At 43.7% G+C, this 18,065-nt stretch overlaps 1 protein-coding gene across 1 annotated transcript in view; it reads right to left on the bottom strand.

Moving 5' to 3' along the window:
• cacnb2b (calcium channel, voltage-dependent, beta 2b) overlaps positions 1–17,060 on the bottom strand; it is a 34,004-nt gene extending 16,944 nt beyond the window's left edge. Inside the window, exon 1 of the mRNA XM_071546018.1 lies at positions 17,013–17,060. Coding sequence (XP_071402119.1) covers positions 17,013–17,060 — 48 coding nt within the window. The remainder of the gene's footprint in view (positions 1–17,012) is intronic.
• Positions 17,061–18,065: the final 1,005 nt, after the last annotated feature.

The following is an 18,065-nucleotide window of genomic DNA, read 5'->3' as shown; positions in this document are numbered from 1 at the left end:
GGGGTCCTTGATGTAAAAAAGTTTTGGGACCCTTGCTGTATACTTTTATTTCATCATTTTGAGTTTTTGAGGAGCATTTTAAGATACGCTGGAATCCTATGATAGTGATGAATCAGCACAAAATTCCTTCCCAATAGCTCAATGCTGGAAAGAATGTCTAACAATGGTTCAGGGGTATAAACTCCCATCAAGGCAAGAATGACATACATATGATAAATATAAAATAATTGTGCTGTCCTTCATTTCTACTGTATCTTATTCCAAAGTCCTGAAAGGGTAGATGTGGTATGTACAATAGATTTGGAATCTCAAAGAAAAAACATCCATCCATCCATGCATTCATCCTTTCATCCATCCATCCATGCCTGGCCTGTGTACCCTTGTGTCACCAAAGATACCCTCCCCACTGCACACTCCCTGAACATATGGAGAGATGTTTCCATGGAAACCATTTAACCATTTAAAGAAATATGCCACCTAAGCATAAATGACTCCCACTGATTAAATACCTCTGTTGTAACTTGTATGCAGTGATCCTGGGAGAATGTGACACCATCATTTAGTCACCTCAGCCCCTGTGTGGGGGCTGAGGTGACACACCTCCCCAACACACCTCCTCCAACTGTATGTTCACACCTCCAAAACGATGAATAGTGCTCCACAATGTTTGTAAAAGCAGCGGCGTCCTCATCGATTAATTAAACACACTCTAACAGTAATTCAGCAGTACATCTGAATCAATGGGAGATCCATAGAGGGGCTATGGAAGTGACAGTTACATCTCCATAGAGAATGTCAGTATAATTAGGTCAGCTTGGCAGTGTTCACCACTGCTGCTACTGTACTTCTCACAGTCAGAGACAGCGAACATCTCATGATAACTCATGATTCAAACCAGTTGACACACTTAAACGCCAGTCAAATACATGAATGAACACACACACAGAAGCATTAGCCAGCCACAACACAAACAAACACAAACCCACAAAGGCAGACAGCTGAAGTCTTTTAAAAGATACAGAGAGAAACGGAGAGAAACAAAGACACACTCTAAAATAAATGCATGCTTGCTTACCCTGAATGCTACATGCATGCTTCTCACATGCCTCACACTTTGGTCCAGCATCACCAGAAAGTATAAAGCATCAAACAATCCACATAAAAGCTGAACTATGTGACAGTGCAACTCCACAGTGACTGAGAGAGCCGGGTTCAGCACACTCTTGCCTATATGAGGGGTGGGTGGGCAGACTAAAGAGGGGTGGGTGTGCGTCTGGGAAATCAGCGTGTGTGTGTGTGTGTGTGTGTGTGTGTCTGTGCCTGGCAGGCTGTGACTTTCTGTTTGTCTGTGTTGTATGTGTTGTGTGATGCATTTTTACCACTTGCTCCACCACATGCCTGCTGCTTACTGCGTCTTGCTTGCTGCCGCCAGCTCTAGCTCACCTGTAGCTGTGAAAAGCAGCGCACATCGACTCCAGCATGAGGAGATCTGCGGTGCCTCCAGCCCATGAAATCTGAGCAGCTCGGTGACCTCAGGCTTTTAGAGGGGCAGTAAGCTCTAGAGGTTGGCAGTTCATCCCGAGTTTAGTTTAGTTTAGTTTAGTTTAGTTTAGTTTAGTTTAGTTTAGTTTAGTTTAGTTTACTTTTCTTTTCCTTTTCCTTTTCCTTTTCCTTTTCCTTTTCCTTTTCCTTTTCCTTTTCCTTTTCCTTTTCCTTTTGTTTTGTTTTGTTTCGTTTAGTAGCACATACATTTACAATAACATAATAGATAATTGAGACAAAAAAAAAACAAACTGTGCTGGATCCATTGAGGCAATAGCAACATTAAGCAAATCAGGAGGTTTTAATGCCCCAGGAGAATATAGGACGGAGCCAAGACAGTGAGAAGTGGACTCGCACCAGGTCTGGGGTCAATCCACTTTAAATTCAATCAATTCAAAATGTGACAGGAAATTGCACTTCATTGACTAATGACAGAGCATTCATTCTAAATTACCTCTTAACAGGTTGAATGTACCAACTTTCCCAAGCCAACAGTATTCCAATATTTGAACTCTGAAGAAAATCAACTTCCTGAATGTATTGAAGTGAAAATGAATTTGACTCGACCCTGACTTACACACTCTCTATGTCCTCTATACACTATTATCTTCACTAATGGGCAGGCATTTAGTCGATTGCCCAGCCTCCCTCTCTCCCTTCCCTCTGTCCAAGTTCTACATCAGTGGAGAGCAGAGATATATGGGAGGTTGAGAATAGAAATTAGGAGTATCTCTCTGGGTTCTTATGTGGCAGTTATTGCCTCTAGGCTTTTTGCTCAGGATGCCCAAGTGCCTCTCTCATATGGAGCAAACATTTCCAAAGGGACAAAACTACCATACAATTATCTGAAGCATAATGCAAGAGATGCAACAGACTATCAAATAATCAATCTGTAGGGCACTTCTATGATTTAACTCCAATACAACAGCACAGCTCTCAGGACATTTCTTCCATATGTTAGAGAACTGGAACCTAAAAATCTCCAAAAAGCAACAATGTAAGAGGCTGTTTTTCTACTCTGTTATATTCTCCTCTCTCCTGTGTAAATGTAGAGTGCCAAAATGAAAGCTGAGACGTCTGTAGCTGCTACCTACGCTGTTTTGTGAAATCGGGACCTAAATATCTTTCTGATTTAAGTTCAAAACAGTTTTCAAAGCTGTTTTAAAATGAATATATACTGCCTCATAAGATCATATTATGAAAAGTTTGTGCTTGTTTGGGTTGATATTGAACTTGGCTGCCTCCTGCACATAACTGTCCATGTTATTGAGCCAGCTGAGAGACGGATGCAGGCCTGCTTGGGTCCAGAAACGGTATAAGCACAATCCGAAAATCCTCCAAAAGGAATTCAAGCTCACTCTGCTGTGTGTGCATGTTGTCTGTGTCTGTACATGGGAGCAGGTGTGTGTGGGTGTGCTGCATATGTAATTGTGAATTCATGTGAGGGAAGAGAAAGCGAGCGGGGGGAGGTCGGAGCAGGTAGCTTTATGATCAAACATCAAAGTGTAAAAGACCCAGTTTGTGAGAATACCCTCTGTAATTAGGACTAAAGAAAAAAGAGTGATCAACATCCTGTGTGCAGAGTTTCATTAGTGATTTCCAGAGCTGTTAAAAAAAACATATCATGTTCACACATCAACCTCCTAGTGGATCTGCAGATACACTATATTCTTATGTAGAAGACTACAATCGCTGAATAAATAATCTGGCTGGCGAGCTACAGTGGACAGAGTCATGTATCAAAAAAGGACAAAACACTGCCTGCTTCCCAAACATCCCTTACTACAAAGCATTATGGGCCGTGGAGCAGGTCACTAATCTAATTGTGACTAATTTCCTGTCGGCCCTTCAATGAGCTGCTGGCGCTGAGCCCAGGTGTTCACAAATTCCTCATTTTTGCCTATAAATGTTTTCTAGTGGCTATTCCAGTGGCAGAGGAATACTGATAATTTATCGGATAACTCTATCCTGTTACATTTAGCTGGTGCTCATTTACTGGCACTACATGCGTTATTCATCACTGCAATGATCACCTTGCTGCTCTTGGTGATTATCAGTGTGTTCATTTGCATACAGTGTTTGTTTGGATCCAGTTTTCCCCAGGTCCTGCCTTATCAGCTGCTTTGCATCATCTGTCTGGAGGAGACTGGCACCTTGCCCTCTGCTTGATACGACCATACAGCAGATATGGCCAGGCTGGCACCTCCACCTTTACTTTGGCATGAACCACAGTCTGTGGAGTTAAAGGCTGCATTACAGCCCATAGAATTCCAATTATAGATTGAAGGTGGCAGGGCATCTCAACTACAGTAAATATAATTTATCTTAAATGAGGTTAATATGGGTTTGATCATTATTGGTCATGTTGCCAGTCTGCAGTTTCAAAGGAAAGAAAGACTTCAAATGTGGAACTTATTACAATTCCTTTTTGATGAATTTATGTTTGTCTGTGATCAGGCCACACACTCAGTCCATAAATGTGGAATAATAAAACAACGGTGACATCCATTTTATAACTTCTGCAATCTCCAAATGATCATTTCAATTTTACAGTGAGAGTGCAACGAGAGATTTTACTGAGAGAAACTACACTGTCATCTAGTCATTCATAGCATTTAGCTACTATTGTAAAGAGGTTGTGCATATTTGACTGAACAACAGAAAGAAAAAAATAGGATGAAAAAAAAAATCACAGCACCAAAAATTAAATTGGAAATAATCATTAAAGGGGAAAGAGCAATGTGTATTTGGGCCTCCCTCTCTCTCTCTCTCTCTCTCTCTCTCTCTCTCTCTCTTTCTCTCTCTCTCTCCCTCTCCCTCTCTCTCTCCCCATCACTCTGGGTCATGATTGTCTCTGAGTAAGGAGATTAAGATAGCATGCGTCAATCCAGGATTTAGAGAGAGAGAGAGACAAATGCAAACTCCTCACAGAAAGCCAACAATACTGCTTGGGCTGCCTGTGCTCAAGCTCCCTGGCATCAGATAGCTGCATTAATAGTTGCATTAATATTATCTATATTACTTAATGCCTGGCCTGCTTGGGTTCTGTAATAGATACATTTCATCTGTAGCTCATGGATGGCAGGCTCTGCACTTCTGCACTGCACAGCTATGATGCAACATGATTACAGTTGGTTTAAGGAGGGGCATGGGGGGAGGGGGGTGTTATGACAAAACATTTTACCAAGCATTCCTGTTATGTTCATTTCTCACGTATAGCATAGAGGCAATTACTGACGCACCACTATCACTGTAACTGTCACCACTGTCACTTTTCTGCAGTGCGAGCAGAAAAAAAAATCTTGTCAGTATAAATAAATAAGTAGATACAAACAAGAAAACAATCCAATCCTAAACAGGAAAGCCATCCTAATCCAAATGAAGGAGCTCTACCAAGTCTTCTTCTGCAACTTTCCAGACAGCCCCAATACCTTGCTCCACTTCCTGCCGGGCAGGAGAGGAGGTACCTGGATGTAATGCCCCAGTAACAGCTACTAAGAGGCTTTTCCTATTCTGGGTAACAAGCAGTGGGCCAGCACTGACCAGCACAATACAAGACAGTGAGCAAGGTTTCCTCACCAAGCAATCAAGAAATCTCACTGCATTTGCTTTTTACTGTAGGTATTCAGATTTCAAGTGAAATAAATCTCTTTTATGTTTTCCAGGCAAATGAACCACCAGAATATTGTAGGCTATTGAATACTATAATGAAATTGTAACTGAAATTCAATTCTATTCTGTAATATTCTATTCTGTTATATTCTATACTGTATATAAGGTGAGAAAAAATTCAGGAAATCATGTGTGTCTTGATGGCTGATGGCTTGCAAGAATGTACATGTGGGACTTGACTGCATACCCTGCTGTGAAGTCAACATTGTAAAATGTTTGCACCTTCAGCTGCCGTCTTAACATGTAGAGAGACAATAAAGAGACAGAAACTTTTCCCTAAACTCAGATCCAGCTGGACCAGGTCACACACCGAGTTCACAGCAGGTCTTGTGCAAAAGTAATAGATGAAGGAGGGGTAAAGGCTAAGAACAGTTTATTCCTCAATATATTCTTTACAGCCCATGTGTTATGCAACTCTGTACATCTCTGTAATCCACTGCGAGAGGCCTATAGATCCTATGGTTTGCCCCTGAACACATGTCCCACACATGACACAATACATGCGTGTTGATACGCATCTCTATCCGCCCTGCACACTGTGCCTGCTCTAGTCCACAGTGCAATGATGTGGAAAGGCCTCACACAAGGATTAACGCTCAGTGCAACAGATGGTGCATTCTCCTACCCTTCCTGCTCAACGCGCGCGCGCACGCACGCACGCACACACACACACACACACACACACACACACACACACACACACACACAAAATATGGAATATATTACCTTTTTCTTGGGTGGCATGGCGGTTGAAGCGATCTGCTAGTTGTTCCACGGTTGTAACGGACAGTTAAAAGTATGGTTCACCTGGCTGCAGGAGAGGAGACATGGACCCGTGTGTCACGAGATTGGCTTTCACCTCTCAAAGCATTCGAGTGGATTTATCCGAAACGGTCGTTCAGTGATTAAAAAAAATAAAGCGCCGTTCTTTAACCGCGTAAACTGCCGTTTCGCGCGTAAAGGTGAGATGTTTCCAAAGGAGCCGCGACGCGCAGGCAGCCCGGAGGCGACACACGGATGAGTGGCGTGAAGGGTTTCACTTAAGTCTGTATTGTGAGTTAGTGTGTAGTTACCCTTTCCCGAGCCCTAGAGGCATTAAAGGCTTATTTCTCGGCGTGGCATCTGTTGCTTCGCACACCGCTCACCGCTCACTCTGACCTCAAGCACTCAGCGACCAAACTAAATAGGTGTCCAAACCGTCCGTGCGCGCTGAGTAACGCTGAGTGTGCAAAGTGGGGAATTTATCATTTATGTTGTTGACTAGTTGGCTACATCCGCTGCGCGTGTGACGCCAGATTAGTGTGTGGATCCAAACAACTTGCTGGGGGTTTGGCTGCACAAATAGGAGTATTATAACAGCTTGGTTCCAAAATAGCAAGATGACATTTAAAGGCTAGCAGTACATAATGCATTTTTTTGTCTTTAAAGTACAGCTGTAGAACAATAGGTAGGCCTACATTTGTCTGGTGGATGTGTTATTCACCATAATTTATACTATTCATCACATGAGCATAATCATCTTTTTCTCTGACCACATTAGCCCAGGGTCATTATATCATTTTTTTTCAGCATCCTACTGGTCAAGTATCAACCCAACACTATTACACAGGCTGGCCCAAACTACAGTACCTAAACTCAGCAAGTGAAAGCTGGGAACTCAGTCACCCCAGCAGTGATTTCTTTCTTTCCATTTATCCTCAAATTACCCTCATATGGTGGAACTGATTAGGTGTGAATCCATGCATGTGTGTGAAACCACGTGTAAATGTATGCATGCATGTATGTAGATAGACACACTACTACATAAATAGCATAAAACATCCTTTAAAGGTAAGCAACGTTTTGCGGTCCATTTGGCACTGTGGCCTGTAGCCCAGACAGCCAGGCAGGGGGGCAGCAGCAGATGGGCGATGAGGGGAGGTACCCAGATCTCCAGGGAGGCTTTGGGAGCGGAGGGACACACATGAGTGTGTTACATAATGGAGAATGGAAAATTAAATATCCGGGGCTGAGGTGGGCTGGGCCGGGGTGGGACAGTGTGGGGCGAGGTGCTGTGAAGCTGACCTCAGTGGGTCAGACACACACACACACACACACATACACACATACAGATACACACTTAAACACACTCCCCATACCTATTAATATCCTATCTACTTAATATCCCCACTGTTGGAACGGCCATTAGGGTTCAGGCCACTGTACACATGCTACGACACAGTCTTACACACACACACACACACACACACACACACTCACACGCACACACACACACAGTCACAGAGCCAAATACATACACACACACTAATACAAGCGCGTGTACAGCAGCTATACGTCTTGCTGCTAGTCATTTGATGAAGTAGCACATTACTCATCCTTATTTCTGTTTCTCTGTGTTTTACACCAACAAATAATCCTATCAAGACAAAGCCAGGACAGCTATGGTCACATATTTATCACCTGTGTTTGTTTGGGATTTTATGTTTATCTTGCTTCTTCAGTGCCGGAGTCTGCAAAATCAAGATGACAGTTTATGTCTTTGTCGAAAGGAAAACAGGAGACAGGAGGCAATCATAAAGATATATTATGGTGTTGTGTTCTGTTCTATTCTATTCTAGAGTGTTTGAGTAACACTAAAATAATATATCACATATCCATATAAGGTTGTCAATGCAGCTGTACTTCACCGCAGGATTCCGCAGCAACACTTTCTCTCAAAACGTCACTCACTGTAAACCCAAGGTCCCAACGTTTAGCCCATGACCTGGGAGTGAACCAGACCCGGGGCTTTACGAAATCTGCTCTATGACACCTCAAATCTCCTCGAGCAAGAGCCAGCTCTTAGCCCCGGAGCGCCAAAGAAATACCCAAATTGTCTCCCGCTTACTTTCGCTCACTCTAAGCACAAATGTGAAGTTATTACATAAGAGAGTCTGATCTTTCCTGTGGTGCTGAAAGCAGCTATTCATGAAGTACATGAAGAAGCGAAAATATCCTGTGAGTAATCGAAACACATTGAAGCAGTTATATGTACATTAGCTTATTTTTATTCAAGTGTCATGCACCCCAGCAGCCCACATGGGCCTTGGAAGACACTCTGCATCCATGGATCACGCTGCAACTGTGTACAGTCTAATCATATCCTCACCCAAACTCAAGTATCATGCATGCAGAGTATGCAAGTGTTTCTGCCAGAATCTACAAAGTGTATAATGAAGTTTCTTGCACTGTAAGCCCATGTGGGAGTTTCAAACTGCTGGGATGGATGGCAAACTCTATATTCTGACTCAAATTTTTGAATTATAATAATGCAAACATAAAATTCAAAACATAGATTATGCTTTCAAATATTTCAATTACTTGAGCTGCACTTGACAGACACTTGGATGGTGTTAAATGTGGACACAACACAAAGTGGATGCAAGTTAATATGATATAAGATAAATCAGGTGCTCTCTATATATTTCCATTATTGTATATTCAACTGCTACAGTATTTCTGACCAAAAGATTGACACCTTATCAACCCAATACAGAAAGGAACAGCTCATATGATGCACAGTACTGCATTATTCACAGAGCCACTAACACACAACCCCACAAAAGCGTACAGTACGCCTCTCTCATCTCACCCCCTGCCACACTCCCTCTGTACACACACCAGTGCACACACGTGCCCATGTGCACATGTGCTGTCACACACACACATAAACACACATCTGTCCCTAAGCTTCTTACAGGCCGGTACGTGTGTGTGTGTGTGTGTGTTTGTGTGTGTATGTGTATGTGGTGTAAAGCTGGGGCTCGGCACGCACAACTCCAGGCGAGGCTCCAGACCTCGGTCCCCCACTCTGCCTTCTATCAATACCGCCAGCTGGAAAACACACATCTGCTTGACCTTAAAAACAGAATTAATTGAATTGTCGCCAGCAAGTGGACAGAACCAAAATGTTTAACACTTTTCAATTCTCTCTTACATTAAAGTCATTCAGCTGTGTGTCTTGCCTAATTGGGAAACTCAGCATAATTTGGCCCCTCCTGCTCCACACTCACTGATTTGGGCCTAATTGGTGCTTCATGGTGTGAGTGTTTTTTTTAAATTGGCCCGGCAGCATGGTGTCATGCAGGCTGGAGAAGAGCGCCAAGGGCTTTAGGACAGCTTTGACTGCACAGCTGTTGGAGGAGGGGGGGACACAGCAAGGCAGATGCGCAAAAGAGCCATCAAAGACAACGTCCTTTGCTGGTATAGACATGTTTTGCTAACTGTCTTGTCCAATAAAAACTCATAAGAACTCACATATTAGCCCAATGGATCCCTGAATTGAGCAGTTTTCTATAAAGGATGATCTTCCTGAGGTCCCAACCTGAGCAAACAACTCTGCACATCAACTGTGTTTTGAATCTGCGTGATGCCAAAACGCTGCGGGTTGAAATTCCCAAACTCGTCTATGAACGTACAGGCAAAGATAACAAATTCCAAAGCAGATAAGGCAGACAGAAATGAAAAAGCACTCAAACTGACCTGTTGTAATCCTCCCACAGCCGTCCCCCTCCCCCCTCCCCCCTCCCCCCTCCTCCACTCCCCTCCCCACCTACAGCCAGAGACGCAGTACTCACCCAGGAGACATTTTTGTTCTTGGGCACTTTTGACATGGCTCGCTGGTGGAGCAGGGCCCAACTCCCGATCCCTTCCACTCAGCGTCCTCGCGCACACAGAGCCCAGTCCACCTCAGCAGCAGCCAGCTGGGCATGGAGACAGGCTTTTCATTTGACTTCCTCCACTGTTCCCTGTGCCAACAACCCTTACCAGATAAATCTTACATCTGCCTGGAACGTCGCCCTCCAATCACACCCAGCTAAACATGCTCAAAAATAGACCCAAGAAGGAGGAGGAGTGGGAGAGAGAAAGATAAAAAAGAAGGATAACTGCTGGCAAGTTGCACTGTCGGAGGCAGAAATAGAACACGCAGAAAAGTTCAGCCTTCCCTCCTGATTCCTCCTCTTCCTTCCTCTTGTCACTGGCTGTCCCCCCCTCTCTTTGGGTTCATAATGTGTTTGAACCCTGCATGAATACGCGACCAAACATCTGGCCGATGCCCCTCCTCCGTGATGCCGGAGGCTGGCGCCAGCGAGCGGCCAATCCTGCCCTCCCCAACAGCTGGGAGAGGAGAGATTTAAAAGAGAGGGATGGAGGGAGAGATGGGAAGGGAGGGAGGAATAAGGGGAGAGGGATAGGAGAGACGAGCCAGAGAGAGATGGAGAGAGGCAGAGGGATGGAGCGACGGTGAGAGCACAGGAAGCACGATGGAGGGATGAAGGGAGAGAGAGTGAGCGAGGGAGGGAGGAAGAGGAGGAGGTGATGGAGTGGAGGAGGAGAGACGACTGGAGAGGGCCAGTCGGTGTAGGTGGAGCAGCAGAGGGCATGTCGGGGCGGCAGGTTACTGATCCCCACCGTGGGATTATGTAAAGACAAAAACATGTCGGCTCAGGACATGGAATTGGTTATTGTGAAATATATTTCACCATGACTTGCTCAGTCTCTGCCCCTTTCTCTACTACAGCAGTGGGACTGAGAGAGTGGGAGGGAGTGACGGGGGCGGAAACAGAGAAAGAGAGAGAGAGACACACAGAGAGAGAGAGACTGTATGTATTGCTTGTCTATGCTCCTGTGCGTGTTAGCCCATCAACTTGCATGTATGGTTTTGATTCGAAATCATCATCGGACTGGTGAGCTCCTTGCCTGTGATTGGTCAGAGAGAGATAGTGAAGGAGGGAGGGACTGAGAGAATGAGAGGTTGATGGTATTATAGATGGATCTCACTCTTTGCCAAACCCAAATCCCAACCTCAGTTTTACCGTGCTCCCCTCTGGAGTCCCAAAGTCATAAACTAGGTTGGAAACCTTTGAATATATTGCACTCTCAAGTTTGAAAAGGTTACTTTCAAAATGTAATCAACTACAGATTACAGATTACCTGCTAAATTTGTAATTGATAACATAATTCACTCAAACTCAGAAATGTCATCTGGTTACTTTGGTTTACTTTGTTCCCCAAATCCATAAGATATTGGAAAATGTATTCCAGTTCACAGATGCAGTTTAAATAGTTTTACCAATCTAAAACCATAACCCAAACATTTCTTTAACTTGGGCAAAATTCTGTTCGTTGCTACCATCTCAACCTAAACACCTTTTCCCTTCAAACATGATGTGTTTTATTCAACAACTGTAATCAGATTACTGCAACCCCAGCACATTCAATCCACTATCCTCAACTCTTTTCATTCTATAAAAACACATAGCTGAGCATCCTAGAGAGGCTGGTGGTCCTGCACAGAGACTCATCTATGATTAACAATCCCATCGCCTCCAGTGAAGTAGGAAACAGCAGTGTGAGGAGGCAACAAGTCAATACCAACCACAGCTTGTTACGTTTACCAAATCCACAGGATTCAGCATCAAAATCGATGTCCATCCCGGCTCTGTATGGATCTGCGCTGCCTATAGATCCACTCAACAGTAGTGAGCCACTGCAGCAAAAAAAATAAAAAATAACCCAAAATAAAAATGAGTGTATATTTTGTATAACTTTAGTGCTGTAGTCTGCACTAGAACTGACATTAAAACAGAGACGGACATAGAACCAAAACCAAAAACTCCCACAACCACTGCTATTAAATGTAGAGGAAATACTGGTATGAATAAATCTAAATGTGGTACCTGTGGATCTGTCAATCACACCCCAGAATAATGATATAGCATTGAATATAACATTGTGAATATAATAATCAGATCAGACCAGAAGTCAGCAGACGTTCATGGTCATGCTGTGAGACAGAGGGCATGTTTCAAAACTGTTGAGTTCCCTCCTCTCCTTGTCTCCTCTCTTTCACCCGTACAGATTTGAAGACACGGGACAGGTGACAGCAGGTGAATATACACTCCAGGAATCAGATTTCAGGACAGTTAAAATTTGTCGGGAAGCAGGTAAAGAGAGAACCTCACTGTCAACACTGAAAATCAGACAAGGTAAATGCTTCCACCCAGTGACATTATCTGTTCATTCAAATTTTTAAGCTTTCTCTCCACAGTCTCAAAGTGTGATGTACGATTATCTCCAACATTCACAATCCTGCTCAAACTGAGGTTCAGGTATACAGCAGGCGAATCCAGGTCGGGATGCACAGCTTTGCCTGTTTCAGTTGGCTGGAATCTGTTGTTACATCTACTCTGCCTTGTAAACCAATGATTTGCTTGCAAGGCTTGTCTCAAATTGTTTTTGAGGTCAGTGAAGGGGGCTTTAAGTATTAAAAACCATGTGAATCAGTTGAAATCCCCCCAAAGTACAGTGACATAGTGACATGGTACAGTACTGAGGCGTACTGCGGCCGGACACACAAAACTGCACAAAACAAATTTTAGGAAGTTCTTATAAGAAGGCTAATATTTTCTTAAGATAAGTCTCATCTTTCTTATGAACTTCGATTGGTTTCATACTTACGATCTTCTGAAATAGGGCCTACCTGACAACCGTGATGTAAACAAGCATAAAAGGGGGATTTTCCTCTCTGTTTTAACCCATAGTACTTACATCTAGAAAACAATTTTGAATAATTATTTAGGCTGTAAAACTGGTGACTGCCTTTTGGCTAAAGATTTCCTAAGTGTGACTGTCTCATTTGCTCGCTTCTTTTCATGAGACACATAAAAATAGTGAAAAGCTAAACTTTACAATAAAATATTAAGCTTAAAATGTAAGATACAGTAAGGAAAACTATTAATACTTTGAAATATATACTACTTGTTTAAAATGTGTTTAAATGAATGAATTTAGAGGCTTACCTTTTTACTGCAACTATTTTAAGACAAATGGAAGGAGGGGCCTTTAATGGTAAGAAAAAAAGAACAAATTTGAGAATGCTTTCAAGAATCTGTATTATTATTAGTATCATATAGAATTGTAAGTATTTTCCTAGGAAGCAAAATTAAGAAGAAAGTTAAGAAAATGCATAAAACCTATTTTGATGAATATCAACTTGTCTTAACTTTTTCTTAAGACTAAAGTTACAAAAAAATAGCACTTAAGAAGATTTATCTTTCTAAGGACGCTGTGTAAATCAGGTTAGGCCCTGTGTAATATACCATTTGCATAATGGGGCTAACGGCTGTGGCCTGACCTGATGGCAGCCCCGCCCCTCACCTGTTGGCCGGGCCGTCCTGACAGAACTGGCATTCTCAGCACGGCATTATAAAAACTCAAAGTGTGATGTACGATTATCTCCAACATTCACAATCCTGCTCAAACTGAGGTTCAGGTATACAGCAGGCGAATCCAGGTCGGGATGCACAGCTTTGCCTGTTTCAGTTGGCTGGAATCTGTTGTTACATCTACTCTGCCTTGTAAACCAATGATTTGCTTGCAAGGCTTGTCTCAAATTGTTTTTGAGGTCAGTGAAGGGGGCTTTAAGTATTAAAAACCATGTGAATCAGTTGAAATCCCCCCAAAGTACAGTGACATAGTGACATGGTACAGTACTGAGGCGTACTGCGGCCGGACACACAAAACTGCACAAAACAAATTTTAGGAAGTTCTTATAAGAAGGCTAATATTTTCTTAAGATAAGTCTCATCTTTCTTATGAACTTCGATTGGTTTCATACTTACGATCTTCTGAAATAGGGCCTACCTGACAACCGTGATGTAAACAAGCATAAAAGGGGGATTTTCCTCTCTGTTTTAACCCATAGTACTTACATCTAGAAAACAATTTTGAATAATTATTTAGGCTGTAAAACTGGTGACTGCCTTTTGGCTAAAGATTTCCTAAGTGTGACTGTCTCATTTGCTCGCTTCTTTTCATGAGACACATAAAAATAGTGAAAAGCTAAACTTTACAATAAAATATTAAGCTTAAAATGTAAGATACAGTAAGGAAAACTATTAATACTTTGAAATATATACTACTTGTTTAAAATGTGTTTAAATGAATGAATTTAGAGGCTTACCTTTTTACTGCAACTATTTTAAGACAAATGGAAGGAGGGGCCTTTAATGGTAAGAAAAAAAGAACAAATTTGAGAATGCTTTCAAGAATCTGTATTATTATTAGTATCATATAGAATTGTAAGTATTTTCCTAGGAAGCAAAATTAAGAAGAAAGTTAAGAAAATGCATAAAACCTATTTTGATGAATATCAACTTGTCTTAACTTTTTCTTAAGACTAAAGTTACAAAAAAATAGCACTTAAGAAGATTTATCTTTCTAAGGACGCTGTGTAAATCAGGTTAGGCCCTGTGTAATATACCATTTGCATAATGGCTACAGGCTAACGGCTGTGGCCTGACCTGATGGCAGCCCCGCCCCTCACCTGTTGGCCGGGCCGTCCTGACAGAACTGGCATTCTCAGCACGGCATTATAAAAACAGCAGCCGCTAAGCAGGGGACAGTAGGATGTCTTAAGCCCCGTCTTAGAGCCAGGCAAGCACTTAAGGTAATCCAGCTCTGTCTCCTGCCAGCAAGGGCCGATATCATGGACCCACACCTGGAGGAACAGCCTCGAAAAATGTGAATTTAACACTACCTGTGGTTTAGGCTGGACCAGTCGAGTTTTAACAGGGATTTGCTATTTTTGCCATAAACTAAGCTGAAATTCCCTACTATATAAAAGCTGGTGTAGAGCTTAGGATGTGCATCGAGCCAAATAAGAGGTGTATCCAAAACCAAGTCGTGACTTTGATTGATTCATCTTTTTTAATCTCAGTGCTGACTGTGCGCAGTTGGCATCATAGCAAATAATATGATATAGCAAACAGAGAGAAAACAACAGATGAGTAATGCACTTGGACACCATTAGACTGAAGGGCAATGACAATTTATCATTCATTGTTGGTGGCTGAGTGCACTTTTTTTTCTTATTTATATCTTCATGTATTTTGTGGATGTATTTTTGAAAATATATTATGGCAAATGCATTTGAATAAATATGACATTTGGTGTATACTGCACTATTGAATTGTTAAAATGCTTTGTAAGAGTTTTCAGTCTATAGATGTTATATTGCCTTTTAACTTAAAACACTGGACTAATACTGTTTTACCCATTACTGTATTACCCATTGGTTGCTAGCCATTGGTTACTGATTGACTGATTGACACATACACAGGTGTATGTGTCCTTACTCTCTGAACCTGAAACTACAGTAGCCTATGTGTCTAGGTCTGTAGCAGCTTCCTTAGGTGTGCCTTCTCAACCTTTCAATATTTGTATGAGTGCGACTTACAACGATTTTTGTAGATATATCATATTGTATTTCCTTTAATATCAACATGCATTGCCCCGGCTTAGAGACTTTTTTACACTAAACTGTTGTAAGCAGTCGAAATCAATGACACTACACTGAATGCTGGTTCCAGGTCCCACTTCTTGATGTGTCATGGCTTTTAGCCGTCCCTGCCCTTTGATTCGGTAAGCCTCTTTCCTTGCTTGTTGCTGAGGTGGGCACACATACCACGCAGTGGTACGTGTTAATCTGCGAGGCTCTGCACAGCCTATTGAGTGCTGAGGGCTGACAGTAAGCCTATTTCCTGTAGGAATGTGGGTATGATAGGGTCTTCTGCAGTCTGCCTCATCATACAATGCACAGCTCTGAGACTCCATACTGTCAGCTTTACCAGGACTTAACAGAGGGTGAGTAGAGACAGAGAGAGAAGAAGAACAATGGACAGACAAAGAGATGCAACAGAGGGAGAAAGAGAAAGGGACACCGAGACAGACAGAGAGCAAGGAATAGCAGGGGAGGAGGAGAGGGCGATCCGAAGAGTGAGAGAAAGGAAAGACGGGACAGAAAGAGAGACAGCTAGAGGAGAAGAGTGTGAGTCACCCTGTCTTCCCTGCTCCTCCGTGTCATTGAGAGGACAGTAAAACCTGGCCCGTAATGAGATAACTGCGCCCAACTGTCCTCCCTCGCTCCTCTCCTCCTTCAGACAGCTCCGCCAGGTCAGACGGTGGGAGAAAACCCTTCCTGGACCACACACCAACAGCCTGAACTCCAACAACTCTAGTCTGCACCTAAAGGAGTTATCGCCTGTAGAACAATCACCTAGTCTGGTATGCGATACTGCCTACAAATGGTGTACTTCTCCTTACTGACACTGTATACATGCTTACGGCATGGAGCAACAAGATGATCGGTGATGAAATCAAACTGTTGCCTCTGGGAAAATGAAACGGCGGTGAAAGCATCCAACGGCGGGTATCGGCTTTTAGCTAGTATTTTTTATGAAGTCCTGTGTACTGAAATCAATACAGAGAGCTGTTTGACAACGCCACTGTCTGTCCTGATAAACCGCAGCCCAGCTGAGCACTCGCAGGCAGTTACAGCCAATAGAGCGATATTGAGTAGGGTGCATGAACACCTCGGCAGCAAATAACAGGTTGTAAGCGTCACAGTCACAGCTGCTAGTACACTATAGCTGCTATTACTGTGCTCGCTTACATGCAGACATTACATGCAGACATGGAGTAGAATGCAAAGGATGTCTGGCATTGAATGTGAATGAATGAGCATCCCCACGACTGTCATTCTTAAGAGTCAAAGTATGCAGAGGCTACATTGGATACACACTGCAGTGGCATACATGCAATCATCTCATTGTACAGTTCTTTTTATGTTGTTGTGCTGTCTCTCAGCTTCCCTCCCTCCCTCCCTCTCTCCCTTTCCTGCCACAAAACAACTCCACTGTTGCTATGGGATCAAAAGGACGGATGCTGCTGCATGTGATGCTGCGATGGTCACTTACATAGGTGGACTGCACTCTCCGCCAGTGTCCCAGCCCACAGCAATACATCAAGACATCCAGGAGGGGGGGGAGAGGAGGGGACAGGCCGGTAGAGCCTCCGGGGGTCGGTGTCCTCAGGCCAGGATCCTCATGGCACAGGTGATCCACCTGATCGCCGGCAGTTCAGGGATCCCCCCCCCCTCAAAAAAAAAATCTGAATCCCAACTCCCCAAGTCCACAGGTTCTAGCAGGGAGGATCAGGCGAGGTTCAGCAGCTGATCCCTCTCATAAGTTCTGTCCTCAGATGAGTCCATGCAGAGGCGGGTGGTCCTGACACCAGCGTCTCACAGCATCTTCCAAGTCCTCCGCTCTCTGTTGTCCAATCTGCACTTATCCCAAATCCAGCGGCTCCCTCTGAGACATGCACACAGTCTGGCGTGCTGAGGAGTGTGTGTGTGTGTGTGTGTGTGTGTGTGTGTGTGCTCACCTCATCTCAGCAGGGGGGTGCAGGTGGGGGGGGGGAGGACTTCATCTCCCATCCTGTGTTTATTTACAATGCACCCTCTCACCTCCACCCACCTCTCCTCACCCCTCTCTCTCTATCCCTCCTCACCCTGTCGCAGAACCTCCCCTCCAGCTTCCTCGCCACCCCCCCCCCGCCACCCCCCTCCCTCCCCCCCCTCAGCTCAACAGCCCCTACCGGCAAAAAGCCCCCTGCATGGTCTTGAGACATAAAGTAAATGTCATTTTCTTCTCTCTGTGTGTCTCTCTCTGTAGTCCCCCCTCAGACCCGTCCAATCACAGCTCCCGAATCGCTCCACATCTGTCTCGCCTCTATCACTCCTCTATCCCTCCCTCGCAGCCCACCCAGAGAGCTGTGGAATCAGGTCCAGATTCGGAGATTTGGGGTTTCTGTGCGTTTTCCTCCCTTCTTCCTCCTCAACCTCCAGCTGTAGCTCCTCCCAATATCTCTCTCTCTCTCTCTCTCTCTCTCTCTCCACCACGCTCCTCCTCTATCTCAAGGGTCCTCTCATCAGGGGCGTTCCTGCTTACCTGAGTCACTCTTTTCACTCC

The sequence above is a fragment of the Centroberyx affinis genome, unplaced genomic scaffold, assembly GCF_046629955.1.
Source record: "Centroberyx affinis isolate AG114_WGS23_722 - 3 ecotype Tasmania unplaced genomic scaffold, CSIRO-AGI_Caff_v1 ptg005091l_1, whole genome shotgun sequence".
Taxonomy (NCBI): domain Eukaryota; kingdom Metazoa; phylum Chordata; class Actinopteri; order Beryciformes; family Berycidae; genus Centroberyx; species Centroberyx affinis.
This window is presented reverse-complemented; position numbering and strand designations above follow the sequence as displayed.